The sequence below is a fragment of the Cardiocondyla obscurior genome, linkage group LG10 (assembly GCF_019399895.1).
Source record: "Cardiocondyla obscurior isolate alpha-2009 linkage group LG10, Cobs3.1, whole genome shotgun sequence".
Classification (NCBI taxonomy): Eukaryota; Metazoa; Arthropoda; class Insecta; order Hymenoptera; family Formicidae; genus Cardiocondyla; species Cardiocondyla obscurior.
The window spans coordinates 4,996,987-5,023,998 of record NC_091873.1 but is presented as its reverse complement, the minus strand read 5'-3'; the positions used below and the strand labels follow the sequence as shown (position 1 = coordinate 5,023,998).

General features: G+C 38.0%; 1 protein-coding gene across 1 annotated transcript; it reads left to right on the top strand.

Annotated features, from left to right (window-relative positions):
• The first annotated feature begins 1,039 nt into the window (after positions 1–1,039).
• Positions 1,040–24,560, top strand: Twz (BTB/POZ domain-containing protein twz). The gene is made up of 5 exons (XM_070662782.1): positions 1,040–1,432; positions 12,552–12,638; positions 13,124–13,327; positions 21,253–21,458; positions 21,904–24,560. Exons 2-5 carry the CDS (start codon positions 12,610–12,612, stop codon positions 22,395–22,397), a joined length of 933 nt encoding a protein of 310 aa, XP_070518883.1. The 5' UTR covers positions 1,040–1,432; positions 12,552–12,609; the 3' UTR covers positions 22,398–24,560.
• Positions 24,561–27,012: the final 2,452 nt, after the last annotated feature.

Here is a 27,012-nt window from a genome sequence, read left to right as displayed (position 1 = left end):
GTCGGCCGTGGCCGTTTTGGCCGCGGGGCAACTCGAATACGACAGAGACCGAGGCCCAAGCCGCGCTTGGTTCCCCTTATATCGGCTCTCGCCAACTGCTCCATTATTCTCGATGGCCGATGGCCAATCGTACGGATTGTAGTTTTACGAAGACGAAATTCTCCGGTCGACGGTAGAAAATGTTTCAGTTATTCGACAATGTCGACGCACAGGTGCGCCAAAAATTACTCCTCGAAACAAACTCGCGAATAAATTATGGACATTATTTTCGTAAACGGTACCGTTTTACGTATTTTTCTTTTCGAAGCACTTTGTAACTTTTATTTTCACCGAGAGATATTTGTCAAATGAAATTGTTTCTATTTTTTTTTTAAGTTGCATAATATCATTTCTACGCTACCTATATTTCTTCATAGTCAATTAATCAAATTATACCGTCTTACAGCGAGGATAATTCTGATCGCTCGAAGAAAAATTATTGGTAATATTATGCGAACGGCCGATGCGAGTGGATGTCATTTGCAAAGGTTACACTACGTGGTCAAGAGATTTATCTATTCTTGTTCTGGTACTTACGTAACTATAAGTGTAAATATCTAACTGCTTTATAACAGCTAAAAGATTCTACTCGCTTAACTTATCGTTTCACGAACAGTAACGTGACATTTATCAAAATCATCAATCTTACAAATTTATCATTTTTATATTATACAATAATTTATTTCTAGTGAAGTATTAATATAGAATAATATTTGAAAATATTGCACGTAGATTTTTTATAGATTATAAAATAATGACATAACGTTTTCATGCAAAATTTCGTTGCGAGTCGTATTTAAAATAGAATTAAAATACCGATGCAAAAGAACAGAATTTTTATTTAAAGAAGAGACGTATAAAAATGATAAACTTGTCAAATGCGATCGCTATACATTTAACCGAAACTGTCAAAATGCACGGAGAGGGTTGAAACCGGCGCGCGGCAATGCGATTCGAGTGGAGAGAATCGTCGAAAGCTCGAGGCGCTTGCCGAAACGCCGCAAGCTCGCAGGACAAAGACGGGTTGATGTAGGATGGTTGGAAAGGACGACGATAGTCGGTGGTGGTGGAAGAGAGAATGGTGGAGGTAGTACGAGGAGATCAGCGCGAGGACCGCACCGCAACGGCGGAGAGCGTATGCAGTTTAACGAAAGCCGCGGTGGTGCGCGGTGGTGGCTCGCGCCACTTTTGTCCTTCGGCCGAGAAGACACGTGAATGCAACCACGTGGTTCCAGTGCGCGACACGAGATCTGGAGATACTCGCGAAAATTCCGTCCGGGTGCTTTGTAGATAGTGAAAAATTTCCGCGAGCGCGACGGGACTCCAGGGTTCTCCAATTCGCCGCCGTGGACACGAGAATAGCCGTCAACCTGGAGTCCACGTGCCAGAAACGGTGAGTGAGTCACGATTTATAATTATTCGACACGATCGCGGAAGCGCAGAAACGCTCTCAACACTTGCCGCGATGCAGGTAAATTTTTTCGCGATTGGGGAAAACGCGAAACGCGCCCGTGAAAACTCGTTGCAAAATGCAACTTGCCTATCCTCGAATTCGTCAAGGTATTTAATTATAAAGAAAGAAATTGCGATAAATTCAACAAGCTTGCGTTATGCGCTCAAATAGAAGTAGAACTACAAGATTAATATAATAACGCGATTCAAATAACGATGATTGCATCGGCCAGAGCTACGATTGCTTTCTGACATAAACTTTAGACGCGATAATTAATCCTCGGTATTATTATCTTAAGATCAACAAGGACGTAACTCATGCATTCGTTTTACTCTTTACATCTTACGTCAAGTATGTCTCGAGAATATAATTGTCGCTACGCAAATTTATAGAAAACTTAATCCTAATTATTCATTTATTTACGTTACTTCAAGTATCGCTCCGAGAAAACGTTCGCTTATTAAACTCATTTTAATTTTGCTTGCAAATTTTTACGGCACGCTGTTCGTACTTTTTCACGACTGCTTTCCTGATCGAAGACTTCCGGGTAAAGAAACTATATGTTACTCGGTGATACTTAATGCAGAAAATATCTAAAAAAAAAAAAAAAGAAAAAGAAAAACCTATTTCTCTCGTTCTTTTGTACAGAATGCCTTGGAAACGTCGCGTGATAAACTGATATTCATGCATGGAAATGGTATACTTTCACGTAGTTAATTATGTCGCTTGTAACCCGCGAGGCGCAGCCAAGAGCGTTCCAGTACGGAAAGTTTGGTTTCTAACGAATGTAGAGATGAATTTAATAACAGAAACAGTCATTGAAAATCAAATGGTCTCGCGTAACAATTTCACACATAAAAACCCTGACCACTTCCTATAATTTCTATTCTTTTGTACTTATGTATATTTTAAAATTGCATGCCGCGAGCTGTATTTATTTTTTTTATCTGTTCTTTATATTCCGGCTAGATCTCTAGATTTCTTAAGGCCTTCTATTTTTGTGTGAGAAACTGAGAAGCTTAAGAATCTTAATCCAACAACCATCTCTTTGTCATTTTTCAAATGCTCATTGCGATAGTTTCTCTTCGCGGAAGGAACATTATAAAATTGTGGACCCCAAATGATTACGCGCGCGCGCGTCTCAAGGCATTTAATATGACTGAGTTAAAGTGAAGTCGATAGAAAGTCAATCTGATCTCACACATGCAACACCGCGGGTGAAGAAAGTTTAATCTATGCCAGTCGTCCGAGAGGGTGTCGGTGCCTTTAGAAACGTGGCGGGACAATGCAATTGCTCAATCATTCGTCGCATTCCACCGTCATCGAACAATAGTTACGATCAATTATGCACTTGGCGTCCCGAATAATCGTGCGCAATGCAAATAGGCGGCTTTAAATGAAGATAGTTACATAAAAGTTTTCACATATCATTCCGCAGCGAAATAAATTACGCGTTGCAATTAGCTAAAAATAAAAACTGTGGCTTTATTATGCCTTTAAAATAGATATAAATAATTTTACTTTTTCAACGTGTAATAATGAAAGATAAAAAATTTTAGTTAAATCGATAAAAATGGTCTAATCTCATACTTATTATTTTTATATTGAGCCTTATATTCTAAACTTTTAAAGTTTTCCTTGTGATTACGTATTTCTGAATTACGTCTACTTTATAAACTGATTTAATTCTACAATTGCGTTAGTGCAAGGTCGTGCAAGTTGCAAGACTTGTATCATATCAAGATTCGTGACTAACGGAGTCTCACGATCAGTGCGCTTCTCGTCTTGACACAATAAACTATGAAATCCGAAGAGCAAATGTACCGTTCATGAATAATTAAATAATTGGCTATTATACACAAGAAATTGAACAGATAGAAAAATGTTCAAGTATAAATAAATTACATTTTATAATTATATTAATATAAATATTAATAAAGTGGAAAAAAATGTTGAGCTTTAATACACGCTGTAATTATATGATTGCGATCATTTGTAAACGATTAACGGGAATAGTTTTAATTAAACAGTTAACGTGGAAAGCGTGATTCGAACGTTGATTATACGCTCCTTCTTCATTTCATCTTTCATTGCTGACTTAGCATATGGACGCAACGAATTGCGAATCAATGCGCGTTTAACGTTTACGATGGAGACTAGTACCATTTAGTTAAGATTAAGATACGCAATTTCACGCATCGAACCAGCATAATACGAACGATAATTATCGTACACAGCCGTACCGTAATTTAATTACCTATCGCTTCCATGTAATGATCGAGAAGAGAAAGAAGTTACTGAAGCGCTATAAAACTCATACGTCACATTAATAAATGTTCCGCAATTCTGCACATTAAACCACAAACTCGTCCATCTAATGTGACGAACTCTGCTTCTCCCTAAACGTACGAACCTATATTATATGTATATGTGTACGTGTGTTATTATATGTATATATACACATACATATACATATGTACGTATATATACATACCGCGGAAACTTTTCAAAAATTGGTTGCAACGTAATAGTCGATGTGCACCTCGAGCTACAAAAGAGAGGGAACGAGGGACGGAGCGCGTGGAACGCGGAGGACGAACGAGAGAGATGAAGAGAGAATGAGAGAGAACAAGAGAGAGAGAGAGAGAGAGAGAGAGAGACAGGGTGGCAAGGGGCCGCAGGGGGAGGAGGATTGCTAGCATTTCAGAACGGATGTGGGCTCTGTGGAAATTGTGCTGGGATAGGAAAAGGGAGGTTGGAAACCGGCTAGAGGGATGGCCGGGGGCGCAGACGCGCGCTCTGCAGTTGCCGTAATTAGAACCGTGCGCCCCGAGCACATAGCCCGCGGCTGACGAGTCTCCTGCGGACCGAAATTATTCATGAAGCCGCGCCACCCACGGCGAAATTTTCTCGTAAATATTTTGCCTCGTCCGAGATATCGCCCCGAATATACGTGTACGTATGTTTGCGCGAACGACGAATGGGCCACTAGGTGGACCGATCGCGCGCGCGTCTTCTGGACTATCCTTGATCCCGTCCAGACTACTCCAATCAGCCATAATTCTGTCGCGATTCTTCTCCTCGTTAACTCAAAAACCGAACGAACCCGAGTGTTAACCGATAACACAACCCGCAATCTCGCATAACTATCCCGCAAATAATTTTGTTTAACATTCCGAACACATTGTTTCTCATATGTAGCATTTCTCGTTTAATGGTACGGCGAATATACCTCGCATGCGTTGAAAGAAAGAAGACTAAAGTTAACATAAGCTACATCACATAACGTACACGATTATTTTTATACTACCGTACAAAATATTTTTCTTATCATATTCTGCAAAATAATAATCAATTCAGAACGAGAACGCACCGTGAAATATATGTTAAAGGGACAAGTGCTTTTACGAGAATTGTAAATTAATATTACGTCGTAAGAAAAAAAAAATATAAAAAATATAAAAAACGTATCGAAACTCATTAAATAAATGAATACGCGTACATATTACATATTATTGGACGAAATGTATAAAATATCTCTGATCGCTGATTACATTAAGCCTGCAATTACATTGCGGCTACATATAGATCAATGTGTACTTTATGTAAATAAAATAAAGGTAGTGAAACCCGAAATAATTAACTCTTTTCTGAAAATACGTTATTTATGGATACGGCCCGCAGCAAAAATAAATTCATCAACGATATGTAATTACCCTCCATAGTTAAATTAATTAAAATCCTACCTGGCAATTACATTATAACGCGCTTGATATTTAATACTGCATTTACTTTTAGATCGTGTATTTGCAGTTAAGAATTAGATATACAACTGTATAAAGTAATGTGTTAATTTTCAAAAATCTTTACAATTATTTATAAACTTTACTTTGCGAATGCAATTATGTAAATAGGATGAAGACATAACGAACGGTAAAAATAAACCTTTAAACACATTTCTAAGAGTCATACTTGGCAATCTATCAATATTTCACAAGAAATCTGCTATTCAAACAAGATTCACATTGTCGTGTATTAAGTACACTCAAAGTGAAGTGCGCGTAATTGCTACAAGTGAAAAAATTATCATAAACGTTATTATTAGCCTAAGCATATGGTATTTTTTAATAATTAAGATTTATTATAAATTCAGTTTTAGTTAAAAAAATAAAAATAAAATATAAAAAAAGCGCTTCCGCGCAATGAGTTTCTTAAAATCTGTCCGCGCCAGGTGAACACCTGGCTATGTCACGACGAGTATAATACGTGTTGCGATATACCTACTCGCCGTTGCGGCGCAAGAAATTCCTGTCCGCGGCGGCTAATGCACGTCGTCTCGGTCAGAGTTTCCGTCTCGTAGGGTAAGTAGGTGAGTAAGTGGTGGGAATAGGCGAGGATGAAATGGAGCAAGACATGCATTGGCGCGTGTCGGGAGTGCCTCTTTGGCTTCGCGGCAACGGAACAGGCCGCGGGTCCGCGTTACGTAGGCAGGTACGTTGCCCGGCGCAAGTAACGATGTAAGAACCGCTCGTAGGTAGATAGGCACATACTTGCCTCGGTGTATGTACGAGCCGGTACCGTCGAGGCACCTCGTCGAGAGAGCCGCGGCAGAAGGAAAGAGAGAAAAAGAGATTTACACCGCGGCTGGTATACGCACCTCTCGCGCATTTATATTCGAGCGTGTATCCTTCGCTTCGCGTGTCCCGGACGCGCTCGATGAAATAACATAAAAATAAGCGCGGGCGAACGCATCGAACGAGATAAAACGCCCACGGCGCGGTATGACGATGCGTGTAGCGTCTGAATTCTTACATTGGCGAGACGTCTACGAGCAAGCCGATGTCCTGCGCCAGGAATTATTTTTTCTCGCGTCTTCGCGTACGTTAAATAAGAAGGAAACGCACGTGTAGGACGTACACTCCCGGGATTCGTGATAATTACTGCGGTTATTGCGAACGTGTTTTACATATTTCCTCGTACAACGCGTTTGACAAGTCTAATGCCGATTCGGGATATGGAATTGCGTATGAGGGTCATGAAAGACGAATTTCGAGTGTGCAGTTTGACAAAACGTATCCGATTAATTATCGGCATCGCTTAACTGCAATTATTTCCCAACAAACTTAAAATTCCTCGCTTATAAACAGCGACATAAGTGCTAAATACAAAGTGCGATTATTGTTTAGGTATAACGACATCCGTCGTTAACGATCGTTAGAGCCTGTGTGGGGCAATAAGTGGCCGTGCAATTGAAACAAGTGCGCATAATTTCGCGAGTAATGATTCTCTAGTAGCCGGCAACTATTCACGTTCCGTCTATCGTTCGTTTGTATCCGACAAGTGACGTTCCAGTAATGAAGTACCAGGTGGTAAATGCGGGAGTAACGAAAAGGACTCGCGCACGGGAACAGCAGCGGGGCGCACCGTTGCAACTGAAAACCTTAACAAGGCACACACAAACGCGCGGCTTACAGCGTGACGACCGCTGTTACACGAGTAGCATCCGATTGGGATAGCAATTAATATTATAAAAGCTTTCTCCGGCAACCACCGCGCGATTATTCGTTGAATTCACCGTTCAAACGGCTTTCAACATATTAGCGATAATTATGCTAAATTTCCGCGAGGCAATTTACGATCGATATAACGACATAAAAGTGTGTAAAAATTTTAAGTACAAATAAACATGACTTCGGAGGAATTAAAAATGACGGCAGTGCAAATAACGAAATACAATGCCCGTTAATACTTGCTCTAGCGAAATTATCTTGTGTCAGCTGATTATCAATTGATACGAAACTCCCTCTTTCTATTAATAAATACAGAGGGCTAGAATCAAATCTTCAAGGCGTAATAAATTCTATTCAGAGCAATTAAGAACGTGTATAAATAAACGTTAAATATTAATTCATTATGTTACATTAATGTTATTTTACGTGCGTCATATTATACGTATAATAAATCATTTTTGGCTTCGTATCGGATGAAATATTAAAATGGTATCAGACGTGAGCATTTGCAGAATCGATTCCCGTATTTCCGTCTATTTAGATTTATTACATTTACGAAAATAATATGTTTCTTTTTTTTTTTTTTTGTATAATATGTTATATAATATATATAGTATAAATACAAATAAATGACATTAAATGCAAATTGTATCACGTCATGAAAATAAATCAAGTATTGTGTTTTTACAAATGCGTTTTGTATAATACAACGTTTACCTAATATAAAGATTAGGTAACACAGATGATAAAGCATCGCGCCTACGTTTGAAAATCCGCCGACGAGGTTGTTAATCGCCGTGAAGAAATGAATCGATCCATCAATCAATTGGATTGCGGTAGCTTGATGCACTTATCGGAATGCCACGGGTCTCGCGAGTATAACTACTAAGCAATCAACGAGGGAAAGTTAAAACCACAGATCCGTTGTTCGATTCGTGATATAATGCTTATTTTTTCAACGCAGAAAAGCTCCGAACGATTATCTAAATAATCTCTTAATTTCATCGTTGCGAACAATATAAACTACTTGAGAATTTATATTTTGACATTAATTTTGCCAGAGATATTTTTTTGCGTAAAAATTTTATATTATATTAATTCTTTCAACTGCGCAAAAAAAAAATCAGACTATTTCATAAGATAGTGCAACTTGAATTTTCGGTGTTAAAAATATTTCGAGTGTTTAATTAATATTGTTTTCTTTGTCGCGAAAAAAGCCAGACATTTTAGAGTTTTATCCCAATTATTAATATTCTAGCTCATTATTTATCAGAATGCAACATTACCCGAGCAATTTTTCCCCTAATTTGTATATGTCTAACACACATATACAACGCATTCCTTGCGTAAATATAGAATTATGGGCAATCAAAGTACATGTGTGTTCATACTAATACGTGGCTACTGGAATGCTGGATATACAAATTCATTCGATTAATCAATCTAGAACTGATTTATAAACAAATATTATTATATGTAATAAGTATCGACTTCATACGTTACGTTTCATTGCAACTTTTACGAAATATATAGATAAATTGTGTTACTCTAGAATATAAATATTTAAATAAACGTAGCCTCCTGATAATTTGGAAAATTTCTAGAATATCAAATTATTTCGAGAAAATCAATGTATTGGTTGGTGCAAAGATTATGTTTTCTAGATTATGACGTTAATAACATTGCGGTTCGAACGTTCGTGCGCGTTTGCAAATGGATCCATTACAAATATTATTCAGAGAGAGCCGATCTGACTGGCCCTCATAATGAAATCACCAGAGGGAAATCCAGTCGACTGGTCTAAATGAATTCACATGCGGTATCATTTCATCACTTTGTGGTTCCGTCTGATGTCTCTGTTATTTTAGCTTTGTACCCGCACGAATATAAACAGACAAGATTTTCAAAAAGATCGATAGTACAGTTTTTATAATTAAAATTTATCATCCGCATACGTAGGAAAGTTCAATATTTTGTTTCATATGTTAGCTCGGGTAATGTGATATTCCGTGAAACCAAATTTCTTGATCAAATAGACTGTATTCTTTTTTTAATAAATAGATGACTCCATTCTGGAACGTTTGATCGTCAGATACAAACTTACATCGCGCGTAATTATTTTTAGTAATGTATTTAAGAAAGCCTCCCTGTCACTTGCGACTCGCAATTGCATTAATTCTTATTTGTCAAATTATTCGTATGCATATTATACGTACGTATATCTTTTAATTACGATTAATTGGAACTTTTCGCGCTAGTTGGCTCATTTTCGCGTCGGTTGGCTTTCCCGATGATAGATCGTCGTCCGATGTAACAGATCGCTTTGAAATTTGCATACGCCGACGTCCTCGGGCCATTAAACGTCCACGTAAAGTTAGTAGTGCTCTTCTTCTGCGCACGACATCGTGCACGCGCGCGTCCTTAGCGCGTGTTAGCCGCCTCGCCGTATCCTCGGGCTGTGATCACCTTAACGCGAATTTATACGTTTTGCTGCCTGTGTCGGTGGTCGTTGGCGCTCGCTCGTGCATACGTATCAGAACTGTATCTGGGTAAGAGGCTCCGCGCGATGGCCTCGGGTAATAACGCGGATATCACGGTGTCGTTGCGGACACGTCGCGACTCGCGTCTCCTACTTCTCCCTCGGCATCCTTTCTAATTTGACGTTCGAGAGGCGACGACGTTGCATCTTCACGCCCTTCACGTTGAAACGCTTTTCGCCTTCGCGACACCGGACGCGTGCCTGCTGACGCAAACTAGCTTGGCCACTCGCCTCCTGCGTTTCTCCTCGTCGTCTACTTTACGTACGATATTATTAAAGCTAGATGAATACATCGAGTCTAAATAGCTTGTCGAGGGCTTGCCTCGCAAATTTACGGCAGCACTAAATCCTATCGGTCCATTTCAGGCGATACAATCGGTAAAACGTCGAGTATCTTCGTTGCATATTGCGGTGTTTATCGAAGATTATTCGAATACGTTGTGTGTTTGTAACGTCACATTAACAAAGAAGTTGCATTACGCAGCAGTCGTACAGATAGTAAGTTATAATTGTGTACCCTCCGTGTTCCACCTATCTTTATCCGTGTGCGTAGCCGCTGGCGCATACGCGGATGTATGCATGCAATAAAACTATCTGCGTACGAGATACAATTGGCTCGAGGCATCGCCACGTTGCAATGGACGTTATTGCGGATATCGTCGCGGTTTCCACGTTCTAGGATTTCTTCCCGATGCAATTCGCGACGCAAGAATCTTAGAAAATCCATTCGCGCGCAATGTGCCAGACACAATTTAGTTGAGCCTAGTCGAACGTTTTGAATGTTAATCTTACTACGAAAGCGACAGCCTCCCGAATTATTTACGTAAATTGTTTGCTACGCATGTAAATACTAATTTCTGTATTTAATTAATTGTCGATTTTACGCTTGTAATTATGCATAATGTTAAGCGCAGAGTGGCTTCGATACGTCGACCATAATGTACATTCGTATACCGACGAACCAATCGCCCTGAGGCGCACGAACGACCATGATGATCATCGCCATTGTTATAGCTATATCGTGCTTTAGACTCTTCTTTCGTCGGCGCTGCCGGTCATTTCAACGCTGTATTATGAATACACCTGATAACGCCATTTTCAACGAGGCTCTAATCAAAACCACATCTCGTAGAAAATTAAATTAATTTTCCTCCCATCTTTTTCCGCCTTCGAGTGTCGTCCAATAAAGTGATTTAAAAATAAGCGCGAAAAGGCTGATATCAAATTGATGTCGAGCAGCAAAAAAAAAAAAAAAAAAAAAAAATATATATAAGTATATAACAAAACAATTAAATGAAAGATGTAAAAGAAACGTAAAAATTTCTCTTTGCTTTATCTAATGCAACGGCGTCATCAAATAATTTTTCATCTCGCTCGCAAGTGACATTGAGGCTTGCTTTCAAACACGGAGAATATGATTGAAGTGCCGTCAAAGCCCATTAATTTCGCTGCGATGCCGTTAATGCGCGACGAGTATCCCGGCGACACGTGTTTCCACGCAAGGGAACGACAATGATCGATCTCTCGTCCGCGCTAAAGATCACAACAATAACGCGAATTAATTCCGTATGCAAGTATGCGTTTCTATACTCATAAATGCATAGCTCTACATAAATCTCTCCCGATTAGCCCGCGGCACTGAGCGCGGCCGTGATGGCCGTTGTTGCTCGTCCGCCTCCGCCGGCTCCAGACCATCTCTTACTCTACTCCTTTACCCGATGTCCGACTTGCGACGATCGCCGCGCTGCGCCGGGTACCCTACCTCCGAGAGCAAAAGAGAGGCATCGCTCGACGACCTCTCGCAGCGCGGCCGAGAAAAGGCGCTACATCGCATTTCGCGGCATCTCCCGCGGCGATGCACCGCAACGGCGCGGACCGATGTGGGCGAGGGTGGTAGGTGGAGGAGAAAACCGGTACCCCCTCACGCGCCGACCATCGCCAATTTTTAGCCAGACGGTGGAAAACGAGTATCGCGAGGGCTAAACGCGTCCCTTCTACCCGTCTTCGTCATTGTCACGGCATACGTGCATATTACGGACGAGACGGAACTAATTGTAAGATAGTTACGTATCTCGATATTGACTCGCGATTAACTAATTTTTTAACCGCGGAGCTAATTACAACCGTTCGAATAGATATTGCTTGATCAAGATGTAACGTTTGAAAAGTGCGTTAAAAATAAATCTCTTTTATACGAGCGGCAGGTGACGCGCGACGGAAACGATGGTTTATATGCAATTTATAATAATTAAATAAACTTTTAATCTGCTTCCACTATTTCTTATCGATTTCTTTCAACGGAGAGTCAGATTCTCTTGGCCGTATTTAACGCAAAAACCACGCATTATGCTATGCAAAGCAAACCTTTGGATAATAGCTAATAATGTGCTGGCCTTTCACAAGCACGTAGTAATGAAAATTCGAGGGGGTACCTCTAACTCGCGAACCAACCACCCTTTCCACTGAAAGCGCGTTTAAAAGAATACCCTTGGACGGCCAGCCGACCAGCGCCCGCCAAATATTGTTTCGCCACTAATTGCCTTATTAATGCATATGAGAATTTCGCATTAATGTTCCAAGCTCTCAGTCGATTCAGCATTGCCGATGTTTGGCCAAAAACAATGGCTCGTTAAACTAGTGTTATCGCCGCGCCGTTCGCGACCAGCCGTGAGGATCGATACGTTAAATCGACACCTGTGTTACGGCTATAAAAGGCATAAGCGTTGTACGCACAATGAAAATTTAATACGTTCGGATTCAGTTTTAATTCACGACAAATGTTACACGAAGCTTTTTCAACCGATATAAAGTTTAATTCAATAAATGACACGAGAGAGAGAGAGAGAGAGAGAAAAAAAAAACTAATGCATTAAGAATATGCTGCAGTTATATGTATAGAAATACGTTGTTCGCGCGTACGTTTTACGTTTCACTTACTGAATTTACATTTATTATTTTCTTTTTATTGGCAATGCGTACAACTAATATCCGTATGTTTTTTTAATTCCAGACGGAAATGTGAGGCCGACGGGAAGGAGGCGAAGGCAGAACTGTCGGCGCAACGCAATATGTTCCCTAGCGCTCAAATTAAAATGAGGTAAAGTCTACATCCAAGTTCCAATATAAGTCGTCCCAGAATAGTGTATTCGAGAAAAAGTTATATAACTCGGTAAAATCCTCCCTTCGTAAACGTCATTTAATTTCATACGTCGTAAATCATGATTTCATAGCTCACGGTTCGCCTTCGTTTGATTGGCTTCTTAACCGTGCTTAGAATACAAAATTACAAAGAATGAATAGCAGGAAAATTAAAATCGTACGATATGAAATGTAGTTGCTAAATTATTTAATTCAATGATATATTTTTTATTTAAAATCCACGTACCAAAAGCAATAAATATGTAAAATATGACAAGTATTATTGTTGTTTAAAAAAAAAATATTAAAAATTAAAAAAATAGCACAAACATATTTTTGCGACTTTTCGTACCATGATTTACGACGAGATACGCAAACTTTTCTACAGAAAACTCTAACTATCGAGCCGCGATTATTGTTTCTAATATGAAATGTCTTTCGCAGATTGCTGTCGCCAAGCAGTTCACCGGCCACCTCGCCCACGATGTCGAATTCCTCGTCGCCAACACCGCCGACGCCGGCGGCCCCGGCTTACAATCAGAAGATGACCGGTATTCCTTGCGTAGCGGCCGCTTCGAGATACACCGCACCGGTTCACATCGACGTCGGCGGCACGATATACACATCCTCCCTCGAGACTTTAACGAAGTAAGGATACGTTCATTTAAAATCCCTAACAATCCAAGGTCAAGAAATGAAACGATTCCGACGTAATACGTGCCATAAAAATTTAATCCCTATCGTTAAGAAGCGTTTCAAACGTTAACGACTCGAGAATGAATTTCATAAACGGAATTTTTATCGAGACTTTGCATTTCGCAAAAAGAGTCAGAGGGGGAATTTCAAAAAAAAAAAAAGTGATAGGCGTGGAAGGATTTTATCCGACGTAAGAAGAAGAAAGCAACGGCGAGTCGAGGGAGTTTATGCTAATATCGGAAACGAATATCTCTCGTGGACTTTCCACGAAAGCACTGCATAGGGTGACTTTTAAGCGGCACGAAGAAATTCTAGCGAGTGAGAGAGTAGAAAGGGAGCGTGATGTCCGGATCGCGGAAACGTGACCATCGACAACGCTCCAGGATGTTCGTACCGGGCAATATCTCTGAGAACATATCGCCCGCAATCAGGTACACCGTTACCGTGCCCGGCAGTGTCCAAAGGCTATTTGCGATGTGCCCGTACACTTTATGCATAAAAGAGACGTAACGTGAAAGCACAACTGCGCTTTGCTTATAGAGAGGGTTTTAATCTTCTCCAAGTATCACCCTGCAGATATCCTCTTTGCTTCGACAAGAAAAATCCATGAGTATTATACTCTCTCTGTGTGATTCCAACTGGTATAAAATAAACCTCTAGCACTGCGAGAATAAATCTAATAATAAAACGCGCGGTCGATTTGAATTCATATCAAACGTATTTTTGATTAAAATAATCAGCGCAAAGTATCATTGCTTAAACTTTATGCCGTCCGCTCTTAACTCCTCGAATCGTTCCTCTCCGCGTTATTGCGAAGAATAAATTAATATCGTTCGATTATTTAAATTCATAACAGCGCCGTAACTTTTACTTGCATATATAATAGATTAGATTTTAACTCGATATACAACCGCGACTTAATAGACGTAATATCTAAATTGCTAAATACCGCCGTAGCCTCGTGATTTTCGTTTCGAGTAATGCTCGTTACGTGAGTCTAATACGCTATCTTCGACGCGAGGGAATATCCAGGGCGCTTAGCGACGAAGAAAATCGTTCCTTTCACAAGAAGATCACGAATGCACGGCGTCAGCCTACAGTAGATCCTGGCATCGGTAAATCGCGATAGATGCGTTCGTGAGAAAGCTGATCATAATTGACAGGTAGTCTTATCGTTCGTCTCGTTAACTGAATAGGCAATGAGTTCTGACTCGCTACGAAGATGTTTCTATCGAGACTATCCATAATGAATGAGCGAGAAAGTCGTGACGGATACACTTATGCTTGCTAATACTATATTGTCAACCACTTTTGTCAAACAGCCCAAATAAGAACAAGTGCAAACTTCGGAAGAATTTAATTTCTCTTGTATATAGAGATAAAAAATCACCCACCCCAAAAAAATCAGTTTAATCAATCATTATCGTATAATAATAATAATAATAATGTTACCGTATCAATTTTTAATAAGAGATAGTCGAGATAAAACGAGAGATAAAAAAAGTTGAGATAACAGTAATATTATAATAATTTCTGTATAATAAATTAAGCTATAAAAATGCTAAATAAGCTGTATTAACTTCGTAATCATATTCATTGCTTCAATAATGATTAATTGTTTTATTGTTGGCGCATCTATTTTACAACGAAATAATTTAAAAATCGTAAAAATCGATAGGCAACTAAACAAAGTTAAAGCTAACGACGGTACGTGATAGACAAATTTACCCGCGATGCGTGGATTATCGTTAGTAAAGTTAGTGGAGCACAGGTCCGTTTTCTATGAACCGTTACAGCGCGCATCGCGAACACACCCGTGATTTAATCTGTGAAAACGTCGACAGGATAAGTGTCGCCGGCGTATCAAGAAACTAGCAAGAGTGCAAAATGAATATCGTGTAAAATCGACGGCTTGCCCGGCTCGCGCTGGCATCTTTATCGATACGCTTCGTTGAACCTTCCTCCTTCATTCCACGACGTGACCTTATTGCTTTCCTCGATCGCATCGTACGTATAGAGAACCACGCATAATAAATTCACATCAACGCGATAACAACGGTATTGTTCAACAATGTATCGTATATTACTTGAAATAGAATTTCAAAAATACTCTAATTTCCCTCCACTTGTATATTTTGTTTAAAGTAAACTTTTCGAATCTTACGGCTCACGGGCAAAAGCCCGGAATCATTCCTTTCATTAAAACACCCCGCGCGGATTTAATTAACGATATGACGCATGTTTCCGTTTATTCGCTTTGTGTATCGATAATATGAAATATCATCAGCATCACAGAAGTCATGCACAGACCTACCATTTGACAAAACAGATTTACAACCTCTATATTACGCAATTTACGCGTTTGACAATCATCGCGTCATATTGCTTGCCCATTAGTATGCATTTAATTATCTCACAGCAGAATAAGCGCATCGATTGGAGCTTTCCCCCGCATTAAAATGATATTAAAATCGTTTCGCAAGAGAGACCACGTATTTCCCCGTGCTATTACTTGTGCAACTGATTTATAGCAGTTAAATCACAGCTGCCGCTTAACGACATTGACGCAGTTCATACTTAAGGTGATTATTCTTAGCACCGAAGATCGTGACGTTACTTTTATGCCAGCTAACGATGGTGCTCTAGAAGCACACGACAAGAAGAACAATAAATACGACGCAATTGCTAGAAGACACGTCCTCGAATAATAATTTATCGACCATTCTGAGAAACTCGAAATAGTTGAATAAACGTAAGATATCATCTGACGTTAACATTTAATACATATTTTCGAAAACTTGGCGAAAATAATATACGTGACTATTTATTTAAACGTAAAGCTTCAACACTACGTATCAAACTCCTTCTCTTTAAATACTTTCAATGATAAAATTTTTCTAACATAATCAGATTTAATTTAACGACGTTTTTTTTTTTAAGTACGGAATTACTTTTCTTTAACGATAATGGTTATCGATTTTTTAAGACAAAATTAAACTTAAATTTCTTGCAATCAAAAAGTTTTGGTTAATTAAGAGAATATTGGCTAAGTATAATATATTCTCCGAAATGCGATAGAAGTGATTAAATATTCACGATTCGTTTGCATTAATAAACACGACGGATAGAACAGTTTCTATTAGACTGCGCATATTTAGGTGCCTCGTTTATACCGTACGACGTTATGGATGAAGTAAACAGGTCAATATAATGCGCACGAATAATAAATTCATGCCGTTGATTAATTTAGTTCAATCGTCAGTGTATAATCGGCAATTTCAAAATAACGCCAAACGTTTATGATCCCGTAACAACCCACCGACCTAGCACGAGATGTTAATTAATAAATGTCTATTTATGCGATAACCCGCAGCTTTGTATATCGAAAACACATATTCATCTAATATAATTTGTTTTTACTTAATATGCGCGGTAATTGCATTTTCAAAGTTGAAAGGAGCAATATTTGAGCTGAACATTACACAGACGTGTTTAAAAATGTATTAACTAAATTACTTTAATTCTATCGTGCGATTGCATCGCTTGTGTTTCCTCACATTATTATTTTACTATTCAATCAACCAATTGTTTGAATTAAATCATCGTAACGAGTTGGTAGCTTTATATACCAACAATAAGTAATGGCCTCATAAACTGAGGACTAACTATTTCTTAGATTAATTCCGAGCACCTGTACATATATGCATATAAGCTAACGGCAAATGTTTATTTCGGTATAGCCCTCCCTAATCTTTTATTTCATTTTATCTTATTTTTTTATTATTATTATTTTCAATTTTTTCATGCAATGTAATTCCTGAATAAATTTCTTTAATAACAGTACTGTCAATAATATCGATTAAAGAAAGAATATCGCGGGATTCTCCACGTGCCTTGCGAAAGATTAATCGTTGCGTATCGACATTTTCTACCAAACGTTTACAGGAATGACGTAATAGCCGATCATTAGTCCACGCTTCCGGTATCACATAATCCCTAAAACATCGTCGATCATCCTGCCGGTCGAGAAGGCAGCACAGGGGCCTCGAGGGTATCCCATAGTGAAGTACCAAGTCGTCATTTCCTCGCCCTCTAGTCCGACACATGCAATTTAGCGAGATATAACGGAATGTCTTGTCGGACGCGTCTCGTTCTCTAGCTCACACGTATGTCCGTCTATGCGTCAACCGTACACGTTTGCTTATCCTCATTTTCGTTCATAAATGTAATTTATCACTTTTCAGTAATTGAAGACAGAGTAATCGCGCAACAAGAATAATCTATCCTATTTGTAATGTGAAACTCTTAATTCGAGGTGTAAGTTAATTTAAAATTTGCCGAGAGGAAATTATATAACTAATAAAATGCGCGCGACTCGATACGTATCCCGAATACATCGAAAGCAGAGCGGAATCTGAGTGATGTGAGCCGATCGTTTAGCGTTTTCCCATAGCGAACGGATCTGACCCGCCATTGGACCTCGGTGGGCCCAAGAAATCGCCGCGGGTAATCACGGTGCTCGTCCCCCGCCCCCGGTACCGTTTCCTTCCTCTCTATCACCTCCCTTCGGTCATCCCGACCTCCACGACGGCCCTTGGCCTACGAGCGTATATACATATTTCTTTCTAACTTCTTTTAACAGTATTACTCCCCATTAAAAAAAAAAAAAGTCAAGCGCTTTTCCTTTGATTTCTGCCCGTTTCTATTTTTACGACCACACATATTTGTGCTTAGAAAATAAAATATAACATGTACAAAGAGTTTTAAAATCAAAATTTATTTTTAAAATAAAATAACTTTTTGTTTCGATTTTTTATAAATTTCCTTAAGGTTTTAAATATTATTGGACTTGAATTCGACGTAAGAAAATCCTCGAAAATTGTTCCGTATAAGAAATAAAAAGAGGCGCAACGTGATGATCAATTAAATAGAAAATATATCATATTCGTGTCTTTCCTGATTAGAATTACGGTGTGAATTTTAATTTATCCACGGCAATTGCGACGAGGGAAGAGAAGGGGTTTGTTCGCCAAGGAAGAGTAAAGTTTCCCTTACAATAACTCGCTTCGATATTGTATAGAAAATTAACTATACCGTATAAAATTTTGCGCACGCTTTGAGGTAAAATCCAGAGATTCTCATTTCCCCGTTCTGACAGCGATTCTCTTTCTATCCTCTTAAGTCAAAGTATCAGTGAGAAGTCGATAGAAAGCGAGACCACGAGAGAGGAAAAAAAGTAGAAAAAAAAAAAAAGGGCGAAGAATAAAGGGAGGGAACGAGAAGAAAAGAAGAGAGAAAGAGAGAAGAGATAGAGTCTTCTCCATATCTGTATATGTATATATGTATACACCTTCGTATCTACCCCGCGGTGTCTTCTCTTCTCTTTTCCTCGCTAAAGTCAGATCGCCCACAGGCTCCATGAGGCCGTCGTTATTATATGTTATCGCCGTGGAAGGTATGGGAACCGGCCTGAGGGGGTACCAGGTACCTACCTCGGTATTTCCCCCTCGTTGTGCCATAACGCACAACGACGAGATACGGAGAGGAGAGTGGATTCTTCCTCTCTCGTGGTCCTCAGAGTCAACCGTGCGCCTCCTTCCGTCCTCTTCCCTATTACGTCTCTTTCCTTTTCCCACCCCATCCCCTCCTTCTTGGCTCTGTTCTCTACCTCATCCTTTTCCCAGAGCATTCGTCTATTATATGCTAAATTACGACAACCTTCGGCGGTGCATGCAGAACACCCCACTGCTCTCGGCACGTCCGCGAACACATGCGAGTAAACGCGTGCGTGAAGCTGATTGACACGGATTTCATAAAGTGTGATTCGTTCACGGGGTCGCGGCATTATTAACTACTCGCCACAAAGCACAGAATATTGTATTATTCACGCATTTTCGAATCTTTCTTTTATATACGTACCAAAACATTTAAGCTTTACATAAAATTACTTTCGAGTATTGTAGATGAAATATTTGAAGTTTCTTAAAATAGCAAACGCGTTGGAAAAGTCCAGTTTAAAATGTAGCGAATAAAAAGTACCATCGTGAAATATTTAAAACAAAAACCCTCTTTATTATTTTATCGTTTTGCTGTTTTAATTTACAACGAAATTAAATGTGTAACGAAACATTACGTTATTATTCCTAGCCTCGAGATGTAATTACAAAGAATAGAAAGGGTACGGTATCGGCAACGATAGCGGAAAGATATGTAATAAGAAGATTAGCTGCAGCCTACTTTAAACGATGCTGCCTTCGCGAACGTGTTGTGAAACGCGTTCGAAAATGTCACGGGCACTTTCTAAAGAAGACGGAAAAAGTGATACGTACGGTGCATGGACTTGCTACTACAAAATGCATACGCACACATGTGCATTTGAATATCTGCTAAGGTAGATTTCATTCTCGTAACTCAATTAATAGAACGCTGTGCAGCCAACGTATCATTTATTAAAGTATGATCCCACCCAAAGTTGCTCGGACAATCTGTATCTCGTGAAGAGTTATACAGATAAATTATAGACTCGCGGTGTTTAATAATTTAGAAAAAAAAAGAGATAAACCTCATTTAACAATTTTAAAAAATTTTTAACATTTAAATATTTAATAATTGTTAAAAAAATAATTTTGACTCACCGGTTCGATGCGCAGCAGCGGAGTTATTCAGCAGAGATGATACTGTAACATAAATAGAAAATATAAATTGTAGATATGCTTAAAATAATCTATCAATTAAAAAAAAATGTTTATGCGTTTTTAATTAGTTTACCAATTAAATAATAAAAAATAAACTTATCGATTATCTCAACAAGATTAATAAAAGATAACATTTTTCTAGAATTAAAAATTTGTTCCTTCACTAATACAAATTAAACTCTTATTTCTGACTGCCAACCTAATCTAAAAAACAAATATTCTGACTAATAGCAAAAAGTTAATAATTTTATGCAAATTAAAAGTACTCCTCACCTTAAAGTTGCTCCGCCGAAGCATGTTGCCTTTCCTAGGCCTCCTCCTCCTCTCAGGACGTTTGGGATGTCGAAGCCTTCCACAAGTCACTCACATGCGCTCGAATAATAAACCTAACAGAACAAAAGCTTTGCTGAGATAAAGTCCTCGAGATATTGGGCCCGTCGCGACGAGATCGTACACGAGAGTGAATTCTTTATAATATAAAATAAATAATTAATCGATATACCTCAAGAATTTATAGATAAAATACAGAAAAGTAAAGTTGCCGCATTTCAAGTTATTACGACTACTCTATAAAAGTATTCGCACCGTGTACTCTCCACGTGTAGATTATTTATCGCAGAAGCTAATTCGCGTTAGCTGATAGTTTAATTCACTAAGTATAGTACGAATTTTCGGCACATACGGAGCTACGTTAATTACACGTGGTCTACTCGACCTCCGGATAAAGAGTGCGGGAGTGGGAGAATAACACGTCGCGCGAGGCACGTACGCCGCCCGGCCGAGATTTGTTTACGTTTCATTCCTACACAGGTTAACGCGTTGTAAAGAAAATAATATGCGAAATATTACAATGAATATTTACTTCAATGTATCGAGTTTTTCCACCATTGTGAGCACTGCTCTATTTATCGATTATTCAATTTACTTTTCTCTTTATACATATAATCAACCTAAAAAAATTAATATAATTAATTTATAAATGTATACTATATAAATTATGTTTAAAAGAACGAAAAATGTTTCAAGCATTGTATAAAATTCGTACATATGTAATTAAAAATTATTGCTAAAAATTAATTAATTTAAAACAGTTTTGCTTAACGTAGAAGAGGCATAAGTAAATGACGCGAGCGTTTCGTAATGTCTATCTTTAATTAAAAATCTAATTCTTTTTTTTTTCAGGTACCCAGAATCCAGACTAGCGAAATTGTTTAATGGCAGCATCCCTATCGTTTTGGATTCGTTGAAACAACACTACTTCATCGATAGAGATGGTGGCATGTTCCGGCACATATTGAATTTTATGCGAAATTCCCGGTTGCTGATACCTGACAACTTTGCCGACCTAGATTTACTCCTAGAGGAAGCACGATACTTCGATATTGCGCGTAATTAATTTTATTTCTTTCTTCTTTTTAAATTTTATTTATTGTTCTGCAACTGAACCGTTTACGTAAGATGAGAACAATATGAAAACCAGATTTCACATCAGTTTCGTAATAAAACGATGACCACGGATTACAACGTACCTTTCGTTATTAATATCACAATATATTATTTTTCTTCTAATTCTCTTGACCGACTTCTGCTTATAATCAGCTGTAATGGAATAGTAATAACAAAATCTGAAGTAGTCGTTTGCTCGATTACATGAGTAATGCAGAAGTTCGAGTAGTATAAAAAAAAAAAAAAGAAATAAAGTAATGTAAATTATTCCCTCGGGGTGCTAACCGCTATTCACATACATTTCGACAAACTCGTTAAAATAAAATTATTTCGTTTTCATATAAGAACAGTCTCATCAAGCTTAACGCGTCTCTCTGTTTCTTTCAGCCATGTGCAGGCAGTTGGAGCAAATGAAGAAGGAACGCATAAAGAACGGTTCGACGACAAGCACATTTTCGCTGAGTCCGCCGCCTTCTGGTCAGCTCGGCCGCGGGACCGCCTGTACTACTGCGCCCTGCAACCGCGATCCTGAGAAAATGCGCGGTAACGACGGCAATTATAACTACGAATGCGTGGCGTTACACGTGAGCCCGGATTTGATCGAACGGGTGATGCTATCGGGAGGACAAGCGCTGCTAGACGAGGTGTTTCCGGAAACAACGCAGGCGGTAATCGATGCGCGATCCGGCGTTGCCTGGCACCAACAGGATGCCCGTCACGTTATCCGGTTCCCGCTGAATGGTTATTGCAAACTGAACTCCGTTCAGGCGATCACCAGATTGCTAAACGCCGGCTTCCGGGTGGTAGCAAGCAACGGCGGAGGCGTCGAGGGCCAACAGTTCTCAGAGTACCTGTTTGTCAGGCAGGCCGTCAATACTTGACGGAGCACAGCGCATCAGCGCAAAACGATCTCCAAATCGATCCGCTATTTGCGAAATCACGATTTAGAGTGAGTGCAACTGTCTAGGAGAACACCTCAAGACTGCATCGCGAATAATTTGATTTCTGATAAAATAAAACGGGGCATCTTGGTACAAGGATAGGAGGCTAGCAATCGCAACCGCAGTTTGATACCGAAATACTTATAGCAATATAAAGATCTCGTAAAGTGTGTTAAAGCTTGGACACTTGTATCAAATATCTTAAATCGTGAAGAACCGAATAAGTGAACAGGCGAAGGCGTAGCTGTGCAATTTATGACAATTTACATTCGTTTTACAAATCAACTTTATCAAATAGCAACGATCTCACACACATAAGCTACAAGAATGGTTTATATTCTTAACGTTATATTATAATCTGAACTCGAAGGTACTAATTGATCTCATTTCAATCGTAAAACAATTCTAAAACATTAGTAAAAAATTTTAACTATTTTAAACTATTTTAAAAGTTTAAAACTTGTAATAATTAAGTCGGTTTTAAGAAAATATTAAAGTACACGGCGTTTACCTGCAGTTGCAACGATTGATATTACAATTACTGTTCACGTTTAGATGTGACTTAAAAAGATCGTTGTTGATCGTGAAAAGATATTACATAAATTATTGTGGATATTTTTAAAATAAGTATAATTAAGTATAAGATAGTTAAGTATATAGATTATTTGACTCAACATATATTTTGTGATAACGACGATCATACATTGAGTCACATCTAAAAAGGTAACAGCCCTATGGCAAGCCCACTGATAACAATGACTTATCATGTGATCTACAGCAAAGCCTAAGCCATACACAATATTAAATTACTCCATACCCTTTGTTAATTATAAAAACGCATATCTCATAGAAACAAAAGATATAGTCATTATTCAGCTTGAAAAAGTGAATCAATAATATGTACTGTCTATTGCACTGCTTTTAATGCTATTGGTCCTCGCAATTATAAACATTGTTGTCCACTTGTCATATTACGATCTGCGATTTTACGTTTGAGAACATCAGATGCACCGATTTTTTTAAATTGTTATTATTTAATAAAGTGTACCTATATGTATTTAAACGCCATACTAATTACTGTAAATATCGCGAATAAACGTGTATATACATACACATATGAGCTATATATACTGATATAAAAGTACGCGTCCTGTTTAAAATATCAAGTGTAAGGAAGAGTCGGAAACAACGAAGTAAATTGATACACACGTCAATCATACCGAAAATCAGTTACGTTAAAGTTTTCTAAATAAAAGGATAAAAAATAGTAAATTTTCTCAAGTACTGACGTGCTCTTTACACAACATTTAGATTATTAAGAATTAAAGAACTATAACAATTAAGACAGCTTTTAAGTATCATTACAACTGATTTAATAAAATATTTATTTTACGTTTCAGCAAACCGCGATCTTATTATTATATATGTATATTCCTTACTACTCCAAAGTGAAACTAATAAAACGTATATTACTCGTATTTTTAACAACAGCCGCGACTTGTTTTGTATAGTTTAATTATTATTGTTAATAGAACAGTCGAGATTTTTTTCTCTAGAGGATAGACAATATATTTTCCAGTCGAGAAACGAGCAAAAGTGTAAACTGTGAAATTATTGCCGTTCGCAATCAATTTTTGATTGCTATGACTGTGTTGCAACGCACCCACAACAAAAGAATTTTACCCGTACAATAACATTATTAGTAGAACAAAATTGTTAGCATAACACAAAGATTTAAACAATTTGTTACAAAATAATGAGTTTTACAATAACAGCATTTCTTGATTTTATATTACAATGCAATCATTTTCATTATATCAAGAACTTTTAATTCATCAACAAAGTGATAAAATTTTAAGTTACAGATTTAAGAACCTGGAATGTTTGTTTGACCCATTAAAAAATTTGTATTTAAATATTTATTTTAAAAAAATCTAATAATAATAAAATTTATTTAAACATCCCAAAATATTCGATAATAATCATTATTAGTAAAATAATTTCACTTACCGGAATAAGATGCACAATAGCAAAATTATAATACTGCAAACTGCTCAATCTATCTCTCTCTGCAAGTCTCTCTCTCTCTTTCTGCAACTCTGTCTCTCTGCAACTCTCTCTTTGCAGCATCTCAATCTGTAAACATATATTCAAATTAATAATCTGAACAATCTTAAAAAACAATTATTGCTGATATTAATATCTTTTTTCGTTTATTTAAATAAGGACATTTTAGGAAAGTATAGGAAATTATAATAAGGAGGATATTTTTTTCTTTATTTAACCACAATTATAAGCAAGATAAAATTATAAGTAAAGTAATATTGGAAGGAGAATAATATCGCATTAGTATTACAGCATCTGGAAGGAAATTTTTTTTTCTAATAAAATATATTAAACCCATCAAAAAAATATGACATTAGGCTTTCTTTTCAGCGGAATAATTATACTCGCCTCATAGTTGTGCTGCCGGCACCCGATATCTGCTCTAACCACCTTCCTTCTTGCTCTACCTTCTTCTCCTCCTCTTCTTTCTTCCTCTCAGTGGTCAGTCTCTCGATGTCGCATGAATTTTCTTCGTGGCACAGGCAGTTGTACACCCTCATTAACCTGCAAAAATATTAATTATTAGCATGGGACTCGTACGGCACTTACCCAATAGCTTTCAAAAATAAGATCGATGCTCTTTCGCAACGATGCAGGTTAATCACGATCTCGTTGACGATTGCTCGTCTTTTGGTAGAACGCTTTGATCCTACGTTGTCCACGATTCGCCGTGTCGTGTGCAAACGGCGAAATGGAAGAATCTAATAGATGAGAAGATAGATCTCGCGAGTAGCTTCGCACATCAAACGGCAATGCTACACCTGTTGCTTCCGGCAACATTTCAAGAACTTTATCTATTTTTTGAGGCAATATCGCTCTCGTACTTCGCAACAATCGTACGCGTAAATATTGCATCCCGATATGAATAAACGATACAAGTAATCCAAATAAATGTAAGAATAAAAGACCCGACTAAATATTTAGGAAAAGTGGAACGTTCGAAAACCGACGCTATCGTCCGAACGATATATAATATTTCGATCAAACGCAAAATTTCGCGAGAGACCCGTTTCAACGAGTCGCCAATAGATTCCCGATCTACGCTACGCGATTAGTAAACGCTGACGTGTGATTAAATACTGGATGAATTGCGATTATACCTGTTATTTCAACGCAAAGGGGCTCCGCTCAAAAAGACGATCCATTCCGGCGGCGATTCCGTTCCGTAGTGAAGGCGGAAGGTTCGAATTAATGGCAGCTAACGAGATTCCGCACCACTACGTGAGTCGCCGTAACAATTAATAATACGTAATTAATTACAGTACAATTATTGCGCGGACAATATCTACAGTTTAGAAACATTAATATTTCAAAAATAATTTATTAATAACAAACATATTATCGATAAATAATTTAATATAATTTGCGTTATATTAATTGTTACTCAATCTGATTAACACGATCCATCTAGCAGATGGGCCAATTACATTCAAGTTAGGTTTGGCACAAAAATTCAAAACTACGATTAACAAATAATTCAAGTAATTAAAATAATTATCAATGATTACAAAGATAATTCCTAAATTTTGTGTATTATAGTAATCGAGTGATATAAAATTAAGGTAGAAAATTTTAAAAAACTTAATAAACATCTTGCTCTTAACAAAAATTAATAGAATTTACTATAAAAATATCACTCGGCTAATTATAAATGCACATAACGTCAACTAACATTTTATAATTATTTATATGTATATTTTATTTAAAATATATTCATCATGTAGTAATCGCTTTCAGCTTTACTTAACGGCACGAGAGAGTTTATAGTGCCACAACCATTATTGAGTTTTCTCATCAAATCTCGCTGAATACAACCGTCTTCTCGTCAAGCTCCGTTAGAAAATCATTCCCGTAACGCATGCTTGCGTCTGGCAGCGACGAGGGACCAGGAATTCCGTGTGGAATTCGTGGTGAAATTGCATTCGACTGCAGTGTCTGGACGATCGACCGGTATTTCGCTCGAGAACGCGTAGAGAGAGAATTCTGCAATTCCTGGATCTCGGACCAAGCCGGTTACGTTAGCAAGACGTATCAAAAAGAATGCAGGAGCACAGCCACAAAAAATGTAAACCATTTTTCTATTACTAAAAAGAAAGAAAAAGAAAGTACAAAGTTAAAAGAAGTGTATATAAATACTATCATAAGTATAAAAAATTTATTAAACTTACTTGCGTATAACACAAATCACAAAGATGTGACAATGATATTAAAACGTTAAGCGTACTAAGAAACAATGTCGCATGAGCATTTTAATATCTATTGCTGTTTCTTTTTTTCCTTTTTTAAGAAGAATATTTAATAGAAAGCTTTATAGAGATCCACTAAAATAAAAAAAGAACTTAAAAAATAACTATCTCAACTGGCGACTATGCACGGACGAACCGCGTACGTGAGAGGTGAAGTAAGAGAGCTCATTGGGACCGCGTTGATCACGTAACCGCGGGAATAA